Source organism: Tachypleus tridentatus, chromosome 2 (genome assembly GCF_004210375.1).
Source record: "Tachypleus tridentatus isolate NWPU-2018 chromosome 2, ASM421037v1, whole genome shotgun sequence".
NCBI lineage: Eukaryota > Metazoa > Arthropoda > Merostomata > Xiphosura > Limulidae > Tachypleus > Tachypleus tridentatus.
Genome location: NC_134826.1, coordinates 116379044 through 116398631, shown reverse-complemented (window position 1 = coordinate 116398631; position 19588 = coordinate 116379044). Strand labels below are relative to the sequence as shown.

The 19588-nt window shown below is 32.0% G+C and overlaps 1 protein-coding gene across 7 annotated transcripts; it reads left to right on the top strand.

Moving 5' to 3' along the window:
• Window positions 1-622: 622 nt before the first annotated feature.
• On the top strand, window positions 623-19056 carry LOC143244902 (uncharacterized). Of its 7 annotated transcripts, none has more exons than XM_076490405.1 (6): window positions 623-745; window positions 2869-3054; window positions 8095-8177; window positions 9944-10026; window positions 13389-13446; window positions 14968-19056. In XM_076490405.1, the coding sequence occupies exons 2-6, from the start codon at window positions 2976-2978 to the stop codon at window positions 15007-15009; spliced, it is 345 nt and encodes a 114-aa protein (XP_076346520.1). In that variant the 5' UTR covers window positions 623-745; window positions 2869-2975; the 3' UTR covers window positions 15010-19056. The 7 variants fall into 7 exon arrangements, with proteins under 7 accessions (XP_076346520.1, XP_076346519.1, XP_076346521.1 ...); XM_076490404.1 differs by having other exon boundaries at window positions 8092-8177; XM_076490406.1 differs by having other exon boundaries at window positions 8092-8177; window positions 13389-13470.
• The last annotated feature ends 532 nt before the right edge of the window (window positions 19057-19588 follow it).

The following is a 19588-nucleotide window of genomic DNA, read 5'->3' as shown; positions in this document are numbered from 1 at the left end:
TAGTTTTGCGCGAAATTCAAAGCAAAGAAACTATGTAAAGTATGTTGCACCCTTAAAGTATTATACGAAGTGTCCGTTTATTTTGCTGACCAATTCTTGTTTGTTTGTTTTTATTTCGCGCATAGCTACACGAGGGCTATCTACGCTGACAGTCCCTAATTTAGCAGTGTAAGACTAGAGGGAAGGTAGCTAATCATCACCACCCACTCTTGGGCTACTCTTTTATCAACGAATAGTGGGATTGCCCGTCACATTATAACGCACCCACGGCTTAAAGGGCGAGCATATTTGTGATGACGGGGATTCGAACCCACGACACGGATTACGAGTCGAGCTCCTTAACCATGTAGCCATGCCGGGGCATTTTTGTTTGCGAATAACTAGATTATTTTACCATGAAAATGTCTTTAGCATTAGCTTTTGACATTGAACCATCATACGGCCGTCAGTGTGCAACATTTAGAATGCCTGTTTCGTTTAATAAAAATATAATGTGAGAATTCGGTGTGTGCGAGAAAATACTACAAGCGCCGCGCAAAGACTCGAAGCGCGTTGGGGAACGAATCGAACAAAATGAAATGTTTCATTCGAACTTTGTGTTTTCGTTTTCATGTTGCCATAGGCAACAGTGTAATATTTAAGTAGTCGTGAAGCTTTAACGAACGTGAAAACTGTAAAGATATTATTTTAGAACGGCATTCAGATTAATTTTGTTCACCTCGATTGAAATATAAACTTTAGATAGGTAAGAATACATTTTAAATAATATTAATCTGGTATTTCATATACGTTAAAAGATAAAAAGTGAAACCAGTATTTTTAATTTGCAATTGACGTACTGCCGGCCGATACCTCACATCTTACATCATAACTAAATATTTTACAGTATTTTAATAGTGATGTCAGAAGTCCACTGCTTATTTACTTGATTAAGGTGTTTTTTTATTCTTAATTACTGAAAATATATAGGCAAACCTATATAAGGTAGTTGTCGTGCATCAAAGAAGCGTACGTTTGTACTTTGCATAAGCTTCAGAAGGGATCAGAACAAATACGAAACTCGTGTATCTCCATCACTTTTATTTCAGAGGTTAAACAAATTTGTTGGTTCTCATAAAATAGGGTTATAAAACATACTGAAATAATATAAGTTATCAGAGTAGTTCACGAAATATCTTCAGCATACCACCATTGATTTAAATTGGTTGATATAATTTTTTTCCCGTAAAATATAATTGATTGATTTTTTTATACTTATAACCAATAACAAATAAATAGTCATAGGTTTAAGATAATTCAAACAATTTGAAAAAGTAAGGAAAACGAAAGCAGACATGTAGCTGAGAAGTTTTTCATATGGTAAATGAGCCCCTAATTTGTATACTTTCAAGATTTAGGACACTAGAACTCAGATTTCAACATAGGTAACCATGACTTATAATTAATATACATATATATATATGGTTTTATTAATACAAGTTGAGGGTTCTCGTTAATGAAGCAAAAATTGTATAACGAACATTACTAGATCATCTTCCCCTTCCATCCTTCTTTTGTTATTCATTTCCTAATGACTTCATTAGATGCTAAATGCATACCATACTTTATAGAAAGTGAAAATGGATTAATTTGAATGTTTAAATATTTGCTTTAAATTCAAAGCCAAAAGTCTACTTAAAAATTGAAAGTGCTCTATTTCAGGTTTTTGCTATTTTTCTATCCTCCTTCTCGGGCATAAATCCTAATATAAAATAGCCTTATAATTTGTAGGACAGTTCCAAGTTACCAAACCAAAAATTACAGTAATAGAACCCGCCAACTCTAGATGATGGATGCTAATAAACAAACACACACAGTAGATCATATTTATAACAATATTATTGCATAATAGCTGGCGTTCCCGTGCACTAGATGGAAGAGCAAATTCATGGTCAGTGAAAGGTTATCTTAGAACATGAAAAATTGCTTCTTTTATAAGTAATTGTGAAAAACGTAAAACCCCCTACAAAAACTGTAAAGCACAATGTGAAACCGAAATTTGCATGTGTCTCCACATGGACTCACAAACCTCTGTACCGAAATTGGTAAAGATCCATCTACAGAGAGCGAAGTGGTGGTGGTAAGCGTAAAAACGCATAAAAATCGATAAACTCAAAATCCATAACTGAAAGTTTGTATTTATCTTCATATGGACCTAATAAACCTCCATATTAAATTTGGTGAAGCTCCATGCACATGCTGCGAAGTATTTACATGGACATAAAACAGACAGTTCTGTTAATGTATTATATTTATATAGATTCAACGTATTTGAACGCACTTAATCAGGTTTACTTGAACTCAAAATTAAAACTAATTGTTTTCTACATTAATTTGTTCGAAAAATCATATTAAGTACCCACTTACTGTCTTTTTTATATTAATAAATAGAATTAGGGTGTTGATCAAGAAAGCTATGTAATTTGTTATAGTTGACTAGACTAGCTCGGCACTAAAAGATGGTGGACATTTTATTGAACACAACACTATCCTTAAAAAATAAATCTATATAAATAATAACACTTGCGATAGACAAGCTATTTTATATTATCTTAGTAAATAGTGACTTACGTCGTAACATATTCGTAATGCATTTCTGTTGGTGTAATATCATTTCTAGTTCTTTTTTTGTCAAAACAAACTAATGGTAAAATTTTTTTATTTCATTCCTTTTCTCTCGCTGATTTATTTCACAGGTAAATTCGGACATTGTAATAATTTGAGTTTAAACTCAATGATAGTCTTTAATGTATTAAACTGTTATTTAATATTAAGGTATGAAATAAAGTAGAACTGTTTTCAAACCTTATCTATCGTTGATACTTCCAGGAGCTGTTTATGTTCACGTCATCGACCTTACTGACCTACAGTTACAATTAACAAATAAACTTTCATTCAATGGCCAGTCATTATACGGAACAAAGTAATATGACGTAATGGGTTGTGGTCCCAGCAAGACAGCAAAGGCTGCTAGTCGCAGATCGTCAAATGCTGAAGAAGAGGAATTTGGCCAAAGTAAGTTACTTTAAAAAAATTTTGCTTGACTCAAACAACAAAAGAATAATTTTAGGAAACCTTTGTAGAAATAAAGAATTTTAGTGTCTAGAGACGAAATAGTGTTAAAAAGTAAAACTAATACCAATGTATGCATAAGTAATAAGCTGGAGCCCTGGTTAATAAAATACTAGTTTGTTACAAAGAGATATTAAAATTTAAAATAGGTTTGACGCAAAGTTGTAATTGCGTTTAAAATAACAAGCAAATCTTAATATTGATGTTATAATGAGGTTAGAGCCAATATAAAGTGAAGCTTTAAATGTTTAGATAAATAAAAGAAACAAAATGTTTGGAAGCTCACTGAAAAACAGAAAATGAAGAAATAATTATTGTGATTTTTAATTTGATGAACTGCACATAAATTATCTAAATAAAGGCATATGGGGTAAATCGATACAGTGTGTGTGTTTTCTCATAGCAAAACCACATCGGGTTATCTGCTGAGCCCATCAAGTGGAATCGTGCCCCTGATTTTAGCGTTGTAAATCTCTAGACTTACCGCTGTACTAGCGAGAGCCGATCGATACGGTGTAAAGAAAGTACACAGATCTTAAAGAATGTCACTTAATTCAAAAACAAGAAGGAAAGCATGCTTAAAGATGTATTTGAACAATTCTGATCAACACAAAGAGAAATGTTGCTATCAATCATAATGTCTTATGCCAGCAACGTGTAATCTATAGAAATCGGTAGTTCGTGTAATATTGTAATACATTTACAGGGCCAGTAAAGAAAGATTTGTTCAGAATAATTAACAATCTTATTATGATGTCAAATTCGATATTCTTGGAATTAAGGGATTTTACAAATTTAGCAAAGCTTATAACAGATTTACCGTTATACATTTATTTTAAAATCTACATGTGTTTCAGTTTGATGCATGTAAAATATATTGTTGGGTACGTATTGCGCAAGTCCCGCCAGTTCTGTACATTTGCAGAAGATTCTTGAAAGTAAAAATCAATATTTGTTTTATGAACATACCGGCATATTTGAAATGTTGAACGCTCTACAATCTCGCGTGATTTGTATAAAAACAGGTAGAAGAGAAGCAGTAATAGAATATTATTAGTCAGCTATAGTCAGTGTGCTATAGGTTTCGGAAGCTATAATTGTTACTAGCCCCTATTAATTGGAAAACTACAGAATTTGACCAGGTATATTTATAGATTTCGAACATTAGTATTTCTTTGCAGACATTAAATATCTCCATCGATAAAGACTCAGTGGTGTGAGGACAACCAAGCTAGCTAGCTAAAGCGAGGTGTAACAGTATCAACCCAGAATTAACTTGCTCTTCTTGGACCTGGATCATTAATAAAATATTCAGTTCTAGACTGGATATAAGACTCAGTATTGTCTGTACATTTGTAAAAATGTTGTATACAAATCATTATTTGTAATATCCGTTATTATAAATTGTATTATTATTTGTGTATTAAAATATGTCTGTGTTAAGAAACAAAAGTGTGTATATCAATCTTGTTGGCAAATATCGTATATTTGGTTCATATCGAATATATTTTAATATACAAACAATAATATTGCTGATAGTTATTACAAATAATAATTTATATACAAATATTTTACAAACTTACAAACAATGTTTGGTCTTCTCTATGGTCTAAAACGAATATTTTAATCGACGGTTGACGATGAGAAAGTTAATTTTGAGTTTATATCGGCACATTCACTTAATGGGTAATTAGCTAGTTCTTCACTGATCACACATGAGTTTTTTACTGCTGAAGTTATCTAATCTCTTCCGTAGAAATACAAATGTCTCTTAATTTCCTGTGGTAATTCACTGAGGGTAATTAACTCAAGTTAATTTTGAGTTTATATCGGCACATTCACTTAATGGGTAATTAGCTAGTTCTTCACTGATCACACATGAGTTTTTTACTGCTGAAGTTATCTAATCTCTTCCGTAGAAATACAAATGTCTCTTAATTTCCTGTGGTAATTCACTGAGGATAAATGGTTTGTATATATGTTCCTGGCCATATTTTCAGATTAATAAGTGTTAATCGCAGTTATAGTTATAAATTTGTCATTTTACATTATTGTTCTAAAGTGTATTCTGCGATGATAGACAGTAAATGTATTGAATTGTCAAACTTAAAAATATCACATGGCTTAGAATTATAAGTCCTTTTTAGATTATGTTCTGAACTTTACCTTATAAATCATGTTCTTTTGTAAGAAAAATGCATTTGATACTTTGTTGAACTATTAAGATTAAATGTTATAGCGTAACAGATTTTCTGATTCGTCAACAAATGTTTAATATGTTCGTTTAAATCATTATACAATGACGTGACTTTAGTCTCGTATATATAATTATAAATTATAAATAATAAACTTCACCAAACATGCGTATATCTGTGTGTTACAAAATGTTTTAATTCAGGATCTATCGATGCTTTTGACCTTTTATCCTGTCATTTTTAAGAGAGGGCTGGTTGTCTGGCCACATAACGACCTCTTACTCTTTATATTTCCTAGCAATAAAAATTGGAGTTCTCAGACAACACTAATGTGAATTGGAAATCTGTGCTAGATAATCGTTGTAGACGTTTTCACATACACATAAAGATAGTTGCTTTATAAACTATACTCTTATACCAAAGGTTTCGTACATTTTGATTTTATAGTATGTTTTGTAATACAAGTGTATAGCCCATAAAAAAATCGAAAATGTGTAAGAGTTTCTGTTTTACATAGTTTCTTTTACATTAAAGCGGTTGACTAAATAGTAAATCATTCACTTATCATGTTTATTTGTACCAAAATGATCTACTATTAAGCTTAATAACCATTTCCTAAAATTAGAAATGCTAATGAAACAAAGAGCTCCATAACTAGCATAAAAATGTTTTAAGCCAAGCATTATAACTAGTGAAACAAGTGATATATATATTGTGTAAACATTTATAAAGTGAAACAATAAGCTCATATGTTATTGTATATTATTTATAGATTTAAATAAGTGTGTTTTTCAGGACGAGTAAAAGTTATACAATACATAAATTATGGAAAAGAAAACTGTAGAATAAGTGATTATATTAATAAATGTTCTACATGTAAGGTAAATTATTGGCTGTAATATTTGCCTCGTTCAAATAAGGGATGAATTATTAAAAAATACAATGTAATACATTATTATAATAGTTGGCTCATTCATATAATAAATAAAGTAAGACAGTAACAAAAACTAACATATACAATACATTATACTATAATAGTTGTATTGTTAAAATAATAATTTTGCTTGTAACCTTTTAGTACATATACATAAGCCTAGACATTGATGACCTAATAACATGCTGAGACATCCTACAATGAATTGATTATCCCATCTAGTTATCTGCCTGTTGAAACATTATTATTAGTAATACCATCCGTCTATAGAACCTTAGTAACACAATCCATCAAGTAGCACAAACTGCCTTTATGAAACACACGCAATTAAATATATAAATGAAGACTACATAAAAATGTTGAGGCAAGTTCAAATCTGTATACACTCCTAAAAATGTATAGTAAAACCGTCCGCCTGTAGAAACACTGTCTGTTTTGTAATGCATACACACAATATGCCTAGTAAGACTATTGTTACGTATTATAAGTTATCCCAGACGAGCCTACAGTTTATTAGGTTACTTATTACTATTTCAAAAAAACAGAGTTAAATTTTAATTTAGAACTTAATTAAATGTCGGGAAATTTATCAAATTTTTGATATTTGCAAACAAGATTGATACCATAGTTTGCTTTCTTAATATAAATATAGTTTAATATACAAACAATAATACAATTTATAATAACGGTTATTATAAATAGTTAATACAAATAATATTATACATACAAAGGTTTTACAAACTGACAAATAATATTAGATCTCCTTTTGAGTCTGAAACTTCTTTGATATCTTATTGAGGTTTCACGATGAGCAAATTAATTCAGTTACCTTAGATACAACTCACTCAACAGAGAGCTAGCTGGCTTTTACTCTTTGGTCTCAAGCCGTTTACAAGCTGATTTTTCACCGCCAGTATTAAAACAAATATTTTTAAAGTAAATCCTTTATACCATCCAGCTATAGAGATACCATCAGCCTTTGTATGCCATACACAATTGCATATGTAAGTAAAAAAAAACTATAAAATTGATAAAAACCAGAGATTAAAATAGCAGATTTAATGTTTTACTTATAAAGTAAATCTGTATTTTAAAAACGTTTCAGTTATGATAACTGTAAGCGAAATGTTATGCAAGTCAGATTAAACTGTTAATTTTAAGATTATGATTGTTACTATAAGGTTGATGACATGTTTATCTACAATCACTCCCTGTTGATTCACTCATAAATTAAGCGAGATTAAGATAGATGGTTTCATAACCTTATCCTCGTCTCTACCATTACACCCACTGAAACTACGTCGTGGAACTATAAACCTAACGACACTTTCCTCTAGTGCCACTTCGTGGAACTATGGATCTTAGTAAGACGCTTAATTTCTGTTACGTAACACTCAAACTATGACACGTAGCATCTAGCAACGAGCTCTCTATTGCCACTTTGTAAACATTATCGCCTTCTTGTGCCTATTTAAAAGTTATATAACACTCAGATGTTTGTATAATTTGCATATTACGTAACAGTTATGTAACAGCCAGATACTAGTATAATTTTACGTATTACATAATAGTTGCGCAATTCTGGAGTGTATATATTGTGTAATAATTATGTAACCTTAACCCTCCAGCGGCATCCTTTAATTTCTATTCGTATCGGCACCCCTACAGAGGCAGCATCTTTTGGGCGATAACTGTTACCGCGGCCTGCCGTTTCATCTAATCTGATTAGACTAAACTGCTTTCCATAGCAAAGGTTGTGGTGAAGTAAAGAACTCTATGTCAGGTATTATATTTTAAATTTGTGATAAAATATTGAAATATTATCTTTTATAACAGTTTTATTTTCCACAGCAGGAGAAGAAATAACAACAGTTGTTAGCGAAGAGACTCCCTCCGATTACCCGTTATCACCTGGCACTAAAATTGGAGAAATTCCGGTAAGTTACAAATTCTGTTTCATACTATCTCTCTGCAAAGGCAATGGAGAGATATCAGTAAATCAAAAGTTGTATTTCACATTGAAAAACACGCCACGTGGTATCATAATTTTTTATAACACTTTTACAGTAACATAATTATTTCGCTTGTGTAAATTTAACTGTGTTTTCAGTTTTAAGATATAATGTTGAAATTAACAAAGTAGTAAAGCCTTGGGCCCGGCATGGCCTAGCGTGTTAAGGCGTGCGACTCGTAATCTGAGGGTCGCGGGTTCGCATCCCCGTCGCGCCAAACATGCTCGCCCTTTCAGCCGCGGGGGCGTTATAATGTGACGGTCAATCCCACTATTCGTTGATAAAAGAGTAGCCCAAGGGTTGGCGGTAGGCCTTCCCTCTAGTCTTACACTGCTAAATTAGGGACGGCTAGCACAGATAGCCCTCGAGTAGCTTGGGCGAAATTAAAAAAAAAAAAAAAAGTAAAGCCTTGTTACTAGATCAAACGGTAAATGATATGTCGTTACTAGAACTTTACTAGTCAAAAGTTACAGTTGATCTTTACAAATGATTCAACTGACAATTTATAGGACAGACTAACATGTAATATTAGATAGCGTGAATTATCGAATTATCGTACCCATCTACAGAAAATAACAACTGCGGTTGAATTTAGCACATGACTTTGACCGAATTTAAAAAGCTTCAAACCAGAACCTATAAAGTTTGAACAACATTATAGATATAAAATATATACAGTAGGAGAGTGAGATACGTAGTAGATGCATATTACATACATGTCATTGCTTTAGACTTGTAGCGATTCAATTAATTACAAGATTGTCTTTATTATTGCAATAGTAAGTGCATAAATCGATATGTTTTGTAGTAATAAAAATTGAAATGTTTTACGTATATAGTTATATTCCCCCCCTTTTTTTCCATAATTCATGCTTTTTATCGGTCGTTACATTGCCCAATGAAATTAAAATAGCATGTTACTAATAGTTTTATTATTATTATTATAGATAGTTTTTAGGATTGCTTTAGTCCATAACATGGAAAGGTAATGTTCGTTCCGAGTGCGATAAATGTTTGTTTGTTTTGGAATTTCGCACAAAGCTACTCGAGGGCTATCTGTGCTAGCCGTCCCTAATTTAGCAGTGTAAGACTAGAGGGAAGGCAGCTAGTCATCACCACCCACCGCCAACTCTTGGGCTACTCTTTTACCAACGAATAGTGGGATTGACCGTAACATTATACGCCCCCACGGCTGGGAGGACGAGCATGTTTTAGCGCGACGCGGACGCGAACCCGCGACCCTCGAATTACGAGTCGCACGACTTACGCGCTTGGCCATGCCAGGCCCCGTGCGATAAATAAACGATGACATTTTTTCAAATATCACAAATAATAATAATCGCAGGACGAAAACATTAACAAGCAAAGAAGTTAAAGGGTAAATCCTTTCCCACCTAATATTTAGCTGATTAAAAATATATAACCAAGATGTCAACGTGATTAAAAGTTTAATACTCTAAAACAAGTAATAACGTAGATTACAAAAAGCAAAAGTAGCGGCAGATAGTTGAGTAACGAGGTTTGTCAGACTTTTCGTTTTTTAAGTTGTTTTTGTTATTAAAACTTTCAAGCTAAACATCTCCAGTTCAGGTTCATAAGACCTGAGATGTGTTGCGAAAAAATGTTTGATAGCATCTTAAGTGAACAAATATTCTAATATATTTTTATCAATGATTTGCGTGTGTTTCTAGCGAGTCAGATCTACTGGAAGTGGAAAATCACGTGTTGGAGAAAAAACGACGCGTCCAGTGTCAGGACCAATGAAAGCCATGATGTAAGAAATAAAAATTTACACAATTTTATTACTAATGTAAGAAACATTGTTATTATATTTTTATACCTCTGAAGTGTCTAAAATTATTAAATTAACTGTGTGCTATATTGTGAGTTATTATGTTTTCAGCAAATAAGAATTAAACAGGACAAAATGATTTCTAAGAGCATGAAGTGTGTGAGGTCAAATAATTAGGAAATTTCACTGCTTGAATTATTTATCTTCTTTGGCAATATACAAGAAGCAGCCTGCATAAGAAGGGGTTAAATAGGTTGGTAAAGATGTCATACTGAAGATTTATACTTTGCCTTTTCAGAAAGGCACTTTTTAAAAGATTTCTAATCTAAAGTTGAGAGAATAGTATGATTCTTTGAATTATTATTGGTGTAGTGTATTTTTACAAATAGTGTGAATTTGAGCTACTTCGAGATTCCCTTCACAATAAACATAGTCCTACCAACTGAAAATATACTGCATTGATTCTTTGTTCATATCAGGAAAGCTACCAAAGTTTTCTGATAAATCAGGCAATTTTCTTCGTTATATTTGCAAACAGAAAAAAAAACAAAACAGAGTGTTAAACTAATAACCATTCAACCTAACAGAAAGAGTACCAAAAATAAAAGTTGAAATTTGCCTGTTAATCATCAGTTCTCAATATATATATATATATATATATATATATATATATATATGAAACATCGGATAAAACGAAACACCTAACCGCTTACGGTTTTAATATAATACAACAGCAACGTTGAAACGTGAATCCTCCCAACAAAGGAAAGCCTGCATCTTAAATATTAGAATTCTGCATTTCCTGGAAAATATTTTCAATAATTATCTCAGGAAAATAAATATGTTTAGGATAACTATAGTGTTGAATAATAATCAGTGATGTCGAGAAAACCCACTTGTAGAGAAATATATATGCAAAACGGCTCGTTTGGGTTGAGAAAATATTTTACGTAGAAGAGCGAACAACGTTTCGACCTTCTACGTAAAATATTTTCTCAACCCAAACGAGCCGTTTTTACATATATAGTGTTGAATAATGTTTTATTGAGGAATTTCAGAAAACAATTCTAAATAACTGTCTTCTTACATTGTGCGAAAACGATGTGGGTATATTTTAGTTTAAGCCATATATAAAATGATATAAAAAATCACGATGATATTCACTAGCACTCTTAAGAAAGAAAACTAAATCTAAATACACATTTCTGTTAAAAGAACACAGTAAGCACTAACTAAATGCATTAAATATTATTAAGTTCTTTTAATCTTTCAGGTTAAATATTGTTCTAAATGCAACATTTCAAGGTATAATAATTCTAAAGCTCACTGACACTCATCTATAGCTCCAAAACTCATGGCAAACGTGGAATCGAGCACAAACGTTACCCACTGTTCTTTGCGGCAAGAGCATAATCGTAACTTCGCTTACTTTACGCAATTATTGTTTTGCAAAAACTAAATTGAGGATTTAATACAGTTATTTATACCTTCTTATCATATCCTTCTGGTTTATTACACTTGTAAAGCAGGATATTTTATGTAATAATGCTATTACTTCTAAGTTATTATAATAGTTTAACTTGTTTTTTTTCCTTTAGTGAAAGCACGCTTACCTATTTATTTTTTAAACACTTTTACTTCAGTCTTTCTGTTTCAACTATCACATTGGTATTATGTTATTATGAATCGTCTGGTTAGTGTTAACTTTGAGTTTGATATTTTAGTCATATGATTGAAAATAGTCGAAATATGTTTCCTTATTACATCCGAGAGTGTTGTTATTAGGTATCATGGAAATGCCCGACCCGATGTTCCAACTACATTGTTTTAAAACCCTCTAGCTTATTTTAACCATATGTATATAACTTAATTTCAGTGTTAAATACAAACCAGTGAAAATGTACATAGTTCGTAACTTACGTTACATCATTGCAGTATTTGGCAAAATTTACAATATTATAAAAGTAAGTGTTTACAACCAAGAAACAAAGTGTATTATCTTTATATTCCACTTTATGTTACACAATGCCTAATAATAATATTTTTACTGACTGCATGTTCGTACATATTTTTGTTACCTGTGATTGTATGTGTTCTACTCATGAATAACGTAAGGTGACTATATTTGCCCCCCCCCCAGTGGCTTAGTGGTATGTCCGAGGACTTACAACGCTAAAAACTGGGTTTCGATACTCGTGGTGGGCAGAGCACAGATAGCCCATTGTGTAGCTTTGTGCTTAATTCAAAACAACAACAACAACGACTATATTTGGGTGTTTGTTAAGTTAAAGGAAAACGTAATCAAACCGAACCAGCATTATTACTTCAATAATATACGTTTGTGTCTCTGAATTGATTTAATGTTACAGAATGTAACTACAATATCATCAAAATCTGACTAAGAATGTAAATATAAAAAATAGTTCAAAAAGCTGTAGGAAACAGTATTCATGTGTGTATTTTGTTAACGTCATTGTAAATAGACTTCAGTTTGAACTAAATGAAAATACTTTGTTTATGATGTTTGGTCAAAACTTTTGCAATATTTACTATTCAATTAGTTTTTTAAACTTTGATTCCTTAAAACAAATCCTCTGTTATAGTTAATATATATTTATATAAACTCATATCATAACTTATTCGATTCACAGGAAATGTGTAACGTTTAAAATGCGTACTGGCAAATCTGTACTGACAAATTCAAGAGAACCAAAATGGCCAGCCTAGTCGGCTTTTGAAGGATCCTGTATGTAATATACACAAAAATAAAGAGACAAATTTTAAAATCCCGAATGAAATTATAAAGCAATTGCCTTTGTATCAAAGAAACAAGATAATTTAATTTACCTGAGGGACTGATAATGATAGAAATACGCCTCTGTTCAGTACGAATTAACATGGCTTCTCGAATATGTGCAGCGTAGCAGTTAGCATGTTGGACTGTGGATCGAAAGTTGAAAGGCTCGCGACATAATGTTATGAACCACTTTGTGTTCGTAAATATATACGAACACAAACGTGTGGTTGTGGACACTTTATTAGAGTGAAAATAGATCCAATTATTCAGTTTAATTAAAGGGCTAAGTAGAACCCTTGTTATTAGATGCTGTTGGCTAGCTGCCCTAGCCTTGGCAATAGGTTAAAATGTTAAAATGCCCATAATTGAATCCTAGGGGTCTTCGAATTAGTGGTAAAAATGACAATTCTGCAGCATGATTACAGTACTCACTAGATAATTTAGAATAGACTTAGTAGCACGTTTTTTTTGTGTTTTTTTTTGGTTGAAACAGCTGTATCATTAGAAATATAGTATAGATTTTCATTGGCTTTATCTGTATTTTCAGACAAAGAACTCCTAGTCAAGTTGAATTTTTTAAACATTTGGAAGAGAAAATAAATAATGTAAGTGCAGTTGTTTCCTTCTAGGTAAGAAAACCATGACTCCATATTTTTATCTTGTTTCCTGCCTATACATTTAAATCTGTATATCCAGTTCTAGTCTAATTAATATAGCAATGAAGGTGCATGTTTTACCTATGAAGTTTGTGTTATTGTGTAAATTACAATGAAAGCGTTTACGAGTGTTTCTGTACGTCGTGAAGCCACTTCTAGTACATTTAGAAGTTTAGAATTTAATTGCGTAGACAAAAAAAGAGAGAAAGAGAGCATTTAGTTAAGATCCGTCTAGTATGTTTCTGAAAAACTTTTCTATATTTCTTTTGTGCCATTAAACATAAGCGACAAACAAATAACAGTTTTTGTTGTTGTTATTGTTTTCGTTTGAAATCGCCAGACATTCTTCCAAACTCTGATAACTCAGAGGAAATATGCTAAATATTTCTCTTATTAGGTTTACACCATATAAATCAATTTAAATAATCTAAGTGACGTTGCTGGGAAAACTAATCCATCTACCCGAAGGAACGTTGATATTGGACAAAACGTTTCATTAGCATTGGGTATAGTGAACATTCCGTGTTTTACATAGTATTGCGCACCCTTTTTTATATCAACTTCGAAGTTCTTATTTATAAAAATTTAGTATCTTTTGTCTCCTTTTCTTATTAGCTAAATGTTTGTGCACCAGCACTAAGAAACGACGGACGCGTGTATACACTATTCGACTTACATTCTGGAATCGAAATTTCGAGTTTTCACTCATCAGGATCTCTGTCTGGCTATCCTCAAATTGAAATTATTTTAGATAAGATTAGAATAAATGAATGAAATCTTCTGCGTATTTAAATAATTAGTCGAAAAGGTTTGACCTTTGGGTCGAAAAATGTAATTAGATTTCAAATCCGTCAAGAGAGGGCAAACCTGTGAATTAACAGTTTATAATTGTAAAATCCCAAAGCCATTCTATGAAACACTATGCCGCAGCTAAAAAGACGAAATATAGTAGATATGATTGATTTGTTTAGGACTGTTAAGATAATTAATAGGGCAGATGCATTATGTGTTTTATATTTAACAGACAAAACGGTAAGACTAGTGAACATAAATATAAATTTTGACAGGGAAGAAATAATCTTCAGCAAAGACAATTTCATTTTTTAACAGGGATTTTGCCTGTGGGACACATTGCATATGGATGTGATAGATACAATTAAATTAAAGGAATTTAAGGGCAAACGTGATAACTATTTAAATGGTAAATATAGTTTTGATGTTGTTGTTTTTTATAGGGCTTAGTTTAATTTAGTATATTGGGCAGTCTAGATGGGCCAAAATATCCGTTGCTCTCATTTAACGTTATACATGTTGCATTAAGATTTATACCTTAATTATCGGAGGTGAATGTATGGAAAAAACATCTTTGCTTTTAGAAAAAAATATTAATATTAATTTTTACAGTATATGTGTGTCACATGTATTTAACCTAATCAAGTTTACATTTTGCTCTGTTGTTTGTTTTGCCAGAAAGAAAATGAAGATGAACAAGCAAACAGTAGTGTAAGCTGACACAAGAAGAGCTACTGAACTTCTTAAATGGAGCAAAGATGTTGTCAAAGGGTTTTATAAATTATTGTTTTTAGTTTGGTAATTTAAGATAAGGATATTGGTAAAATTATAATCGTTAAAGCTATCATCACCTATAAAAGACCATATTACGTGTGAGATACCAATTTTATAGGTACTTTAATTAGGAAATATCTGTTTCAAGATATAGGAGGTCCTCTGTACTTTCAATAGCAAACTAAAGAAATTCAGTGATATATGTTTGCTTGCATAAGTATGTCATACATGTATATATATAATTAGGATTTCCATAAATTCAATTTTATGACGACAATCAGGAGTGAAAATTCCGTGTGTTTTCAGAAGACGTTCTCGGATTTATAGGTGTTTTAACTTTCATTATCCAGCGTGCTATCTATACATCGTAAGAAGTTTCCAGAATCTGTAATGCAAATTTTTATATTTCTCCAAGAGACCTTGCACATGCATGGGTATTGTCAACTGCTTATGAAAAAAATAATGATACCACATACGTTGCATATTTACTAATGATAGTTCTACTCTAGAGTTTGTAGTTTTACAGAATTAGATAGAGTGCAAAACAAATCTTCAAATTCAACTTTCCCTCAGAGCTGTATTTTTATTAAATTATTCTGGAATTACCTTTTCTGTACGTTAACTAGTAAAAAGATAGCTGTCTTATTTACACTAAGTTCTTTTCACGACATCATAAAAATCAGTGTCTAAGCTTGATAGGGTCATCAGTACCACATGGTGGGGGACTAATTCTATCATAACTTTTCTGAAAGATATATAACCGTATATAACATTTCTGGATAATATCAGTCAGTATCGTGTAGGCGATGCTTGAAAGATGTTTATGGTCAAATATAGCTAGTAACATTATGAAAATACTGCCACCCTGAAAATTGCAGAAATTATTATACCTAATAGAAATTTGATCAAAAAAAATCTGAATTCCAAATTTGTATCGAAGATGTATATATGCAAAAACGGCTCGTTTGGGTTGAGAAAATATTTTACATAGAAGAGCGAATAACGTTTCGACCTTCTTCGGTCATCGTCAGGTTCACAAAGAAAGAGGTAACTGACCGGAAGCTGACCACATTTTTGAAAGGGGTTGTGTAACTGAGTGTTGGAATGTAGAGGACGGTGTTAGATGTTTGAATATATTATTTTATTTTATTATATTTAATATAAGTATAAAAGGCGTTCCTTTATATTGGTTTATTTTGGGTTTAAGGAGTTGTATAAGTAAGGCTTCTTTAATTTTGCGTTTGTTTCTATATTTAGTATTTGAGTGTTTTCTATGGTTATGTTGTGTTTATTTGACTTGCAGTGTTCGAAAACGTGTGAAGGTGACTTTTTATGTTCTTTGAATCTGGTTTCCATTTTTCTACTTGTTTCTCCAATATAGAAGTCGTGGCAGTTATCACATTGTATTTTATAAATAATGTTGGTTTGGTGTTTGTCAGTGTAGTTTTTACATAGTATAGACCTCAGTTTTGTGCCTGGTTTTTGAATAAATTTGGTATTAACTGGAATGTCATATTTTGTTACTAGTTTTTGCCAATATATGGTATGCGTCAGCAGAGAAATAACCAACATTTGGTTAGAAGAAAGGCTAGAATACATTTATGTATCTACAATAGCTGTGGCGAACTTGATCAAGCAACAAGTGTCAAATTATTTCAATTTACTAGCAGAAGAAGAAAAACCACCTTGATAAGGACCAAACTTTGCTCTTTAATCAGGACAAACGTGTTTAAAACAAGAAATACTGTGATGACATAATTAGAACTTACAGACTTAATTTACACTTGTGGAAAGGGATTAATAATTGCAACTATATCTAAGACTATCCTAACAATGACAATGCACCATTGAAATGCATCCACCCCTTGAAATCACAAAGTGTTGGTGTGTGTTGTCAATAGCTAAACTAGTAACAAGTATGACTGGTTGCTTTCTGGCAATATTATGTTTTAGCTTGTTGCTGCTGAAAGAGGGTCGTATCGTTTTTATTCTTCTTGATACTTTTAAACAAGTTAAGAACTTCTAACTTGTTCAGTGTATAAATGAGCTTGACATTACGGGTTAGTTTTGACTCCATTTCTCAATAGCATATGTTTTGAGGCTTTTATTGTTTACTAGTAACAGTAAAAATCATATATTGACTGAAAACATCGGCCAACATTTCAACCTTTTAGTTTAATTTCACATTTTCTTCTGGGTTGCCTGTGAAAAGACCAGTGAAAAACGTCACAACTTCCTTTGTTCTAATAAAGGCTTTGTGTTTTTATCTGATGGTTAGTATGGTCATTGGTTTGGAGGTTTCATCTGCTTGATTGCTGATCTGATAAGTGTTGAAGCTTGGTCGATCCATGGTATGTCTTGTGATGTGGTTGTATTTTGTTGTTCAGTTTTCTGTTTCCAGGTATGATATTTTCTACGAAATATGGCAGACTTACTGGGTGCGAGCATTTTAGCATAACAAAATGTTCTGAGACAATATGAAATCTACTGGCTCATCTCGGCAGTTCCATTCTCTATTCTAAGCTAAAACTATTAGTAAGTAAAACTAAAAAAAATAGATAAATCTTAAAGCTAGCCCTTGCCATTCAGATACTCATCAAGCTTTCTCTTAAACTCACTTAAATTTACTGCCTCCACAAATTCCGAAAGAAACCCATTCGAAAGGTTAACCACTATTTTAGAAAAATGAAAATGTCTTATCTGAAGATGATACTTACCCTGTCAAATTCATATTTCATTCCCCTACTTCTATTATTATCACTGTCAAATATGAAAGAAAATAATGCATCAACACTATCAATTCCCTATAAAATCTTAAACACCTAAATCAGATCTCTTCTGACTCTTCTTTTTTCAAGAGAAAATAATTTGAGAAATTCCAGCCTGTTCTCATATGACAACCCCTCCATCCCAGACCCCATTCTAGTAATTCTTCTCTGAACCATTTTCAACAGTTTCATATCTTTTCAGAGTTAAAAAACCCGAGACTGAAGACAATAGTGTAAATTTGGCCTATCTTCTTTAGATGTGTAGTCAATATTTTTGTAGATACAACTGAAAGTCCTGTTTACCCTACCACTAGCAACAGCACACTTCTTGGATGGCTTAGTAACAATCAACCGCTACAGCAATATCTCTTTCTTTCGTGACACCGTTAACGTTATTTCCATCTACTTAATCATAATTAAAAACCCATTTGCCCTAAATTATCTAAATTCAAGTTTCCATACGAAAGTGTGGATGTAAAAAAGCATATTAGTTGGTCAAGTATATTTATTCAAGATTTCAAGTAAAATACGCAAGATTATTAGCTTTATGGCAGCCATTTTGAATATAAATCTGAAATTCAGGTTTAATTTTATCAAAGGCTTATTAGTATAGTAATCTCAGTCATTTTCAGGATGGTATAAAGTAATTTGGCAAAGGTTTCAAAGGGTAATCTGTATACGGACCCCTAAACTCTGAAATATACGCGATCCACATTGCTATCATCCAGAAATGGTATCTAGAGATGTATATCTTTCAGAAAGCCCAAGGTAGCATTTGTCCTCCCTATCTCCAAGTGGTACTGATGAGTTCACTCTGGGAGTCTAGATTATACATTAAAGTGTCAAATAATTTTTCACAAGTATACTTGTTGACATGTTTCTATCTTGTTTCACTATATGTGTTTGTGTTTACAAAATTTTCACTCAAAATATAATTAATTGCGAGAGTTGCAATTAATAAACCAATGGATCCTATCCCATTTATAGGTTTCAGTTTTCTTGTCCAACGATTATGACATTATGTAAGTCTAGTAAATTTGTGAAACAGGGTTGATAATATGCTTCTATTCTTTTATCCGCGAATATGTAACACAGATTGTATAAACAATATTATATAATTTTAAATGAATAAAATTTTCTAATATTGTTGAAGCTGAAAGAATGTTTGAGCCGAAGTCCCAAACGATTGTCTGATTTCTACAAATAAAAATGTTATGATTACAAAGCAGCACACTTTTACTTTTATTTAAATTCCTTTTTGTGTAGATTGTTTGTTTATTCATTGCAAACCTGCACATTGGGCTATTACGACCTTTTCTACTGCAGGAAATTTAACCTTCGGTTTTAGCATTGGAAGTCTTTAAAATTACCGCTGACCTACCAGTAAAAAAAATAAAACTTAGACGATTTCCTTGCTATTTATTATTATTATAAACCTTAATGTTTTACAAATATCTGTTGGCGTTTTCTTAGTTGAAAGTAAATAAGAACGCTAAACATTCTTTTGCCATATTCTATTTCAGCAAACTTGGGATTTTCATTCTGTTTTTATTAGATCTGCAACTTACAGGATGATAGTAGGCATTACTCTATTTTAGTAGTTCCTAACCTTATTGGGGGTACTGAACCCCGGAAGCTCATCTAAGTCCATGGCAATTGCTTGCTCCAGTTTCCCGGGTACAGAAATGTCTCCGATTTCAGACACATCTTCGATTTTACTTACACAGTCGTCCAGCAGGGAAAGTTTGCGAAGTTAT

Coding starts and splice junctions, on each gene's coding strand:
- LOC143244902 (XM_076490404.1), top strand. CDS start 2,976: ATGGGTTGTGGTCCCAGCAAGACAGCAAAGGCTGCTAGTCGCAGATCG. Junction 8,178..9,943: donor CTAAAATTGGAGAAATTCCG/GTAAGTTACAAA, acceptor GTGTGTTTCTAG/CGAGTCAGATCTACTGGAAG. Junction 13,447..14,967: donor TGGAAGAGAAAATAAATAAT/GTAAGTGCAGTT, acceptor TTGTTTTGCCAG/AAAGAAAATGAAGATGAACA.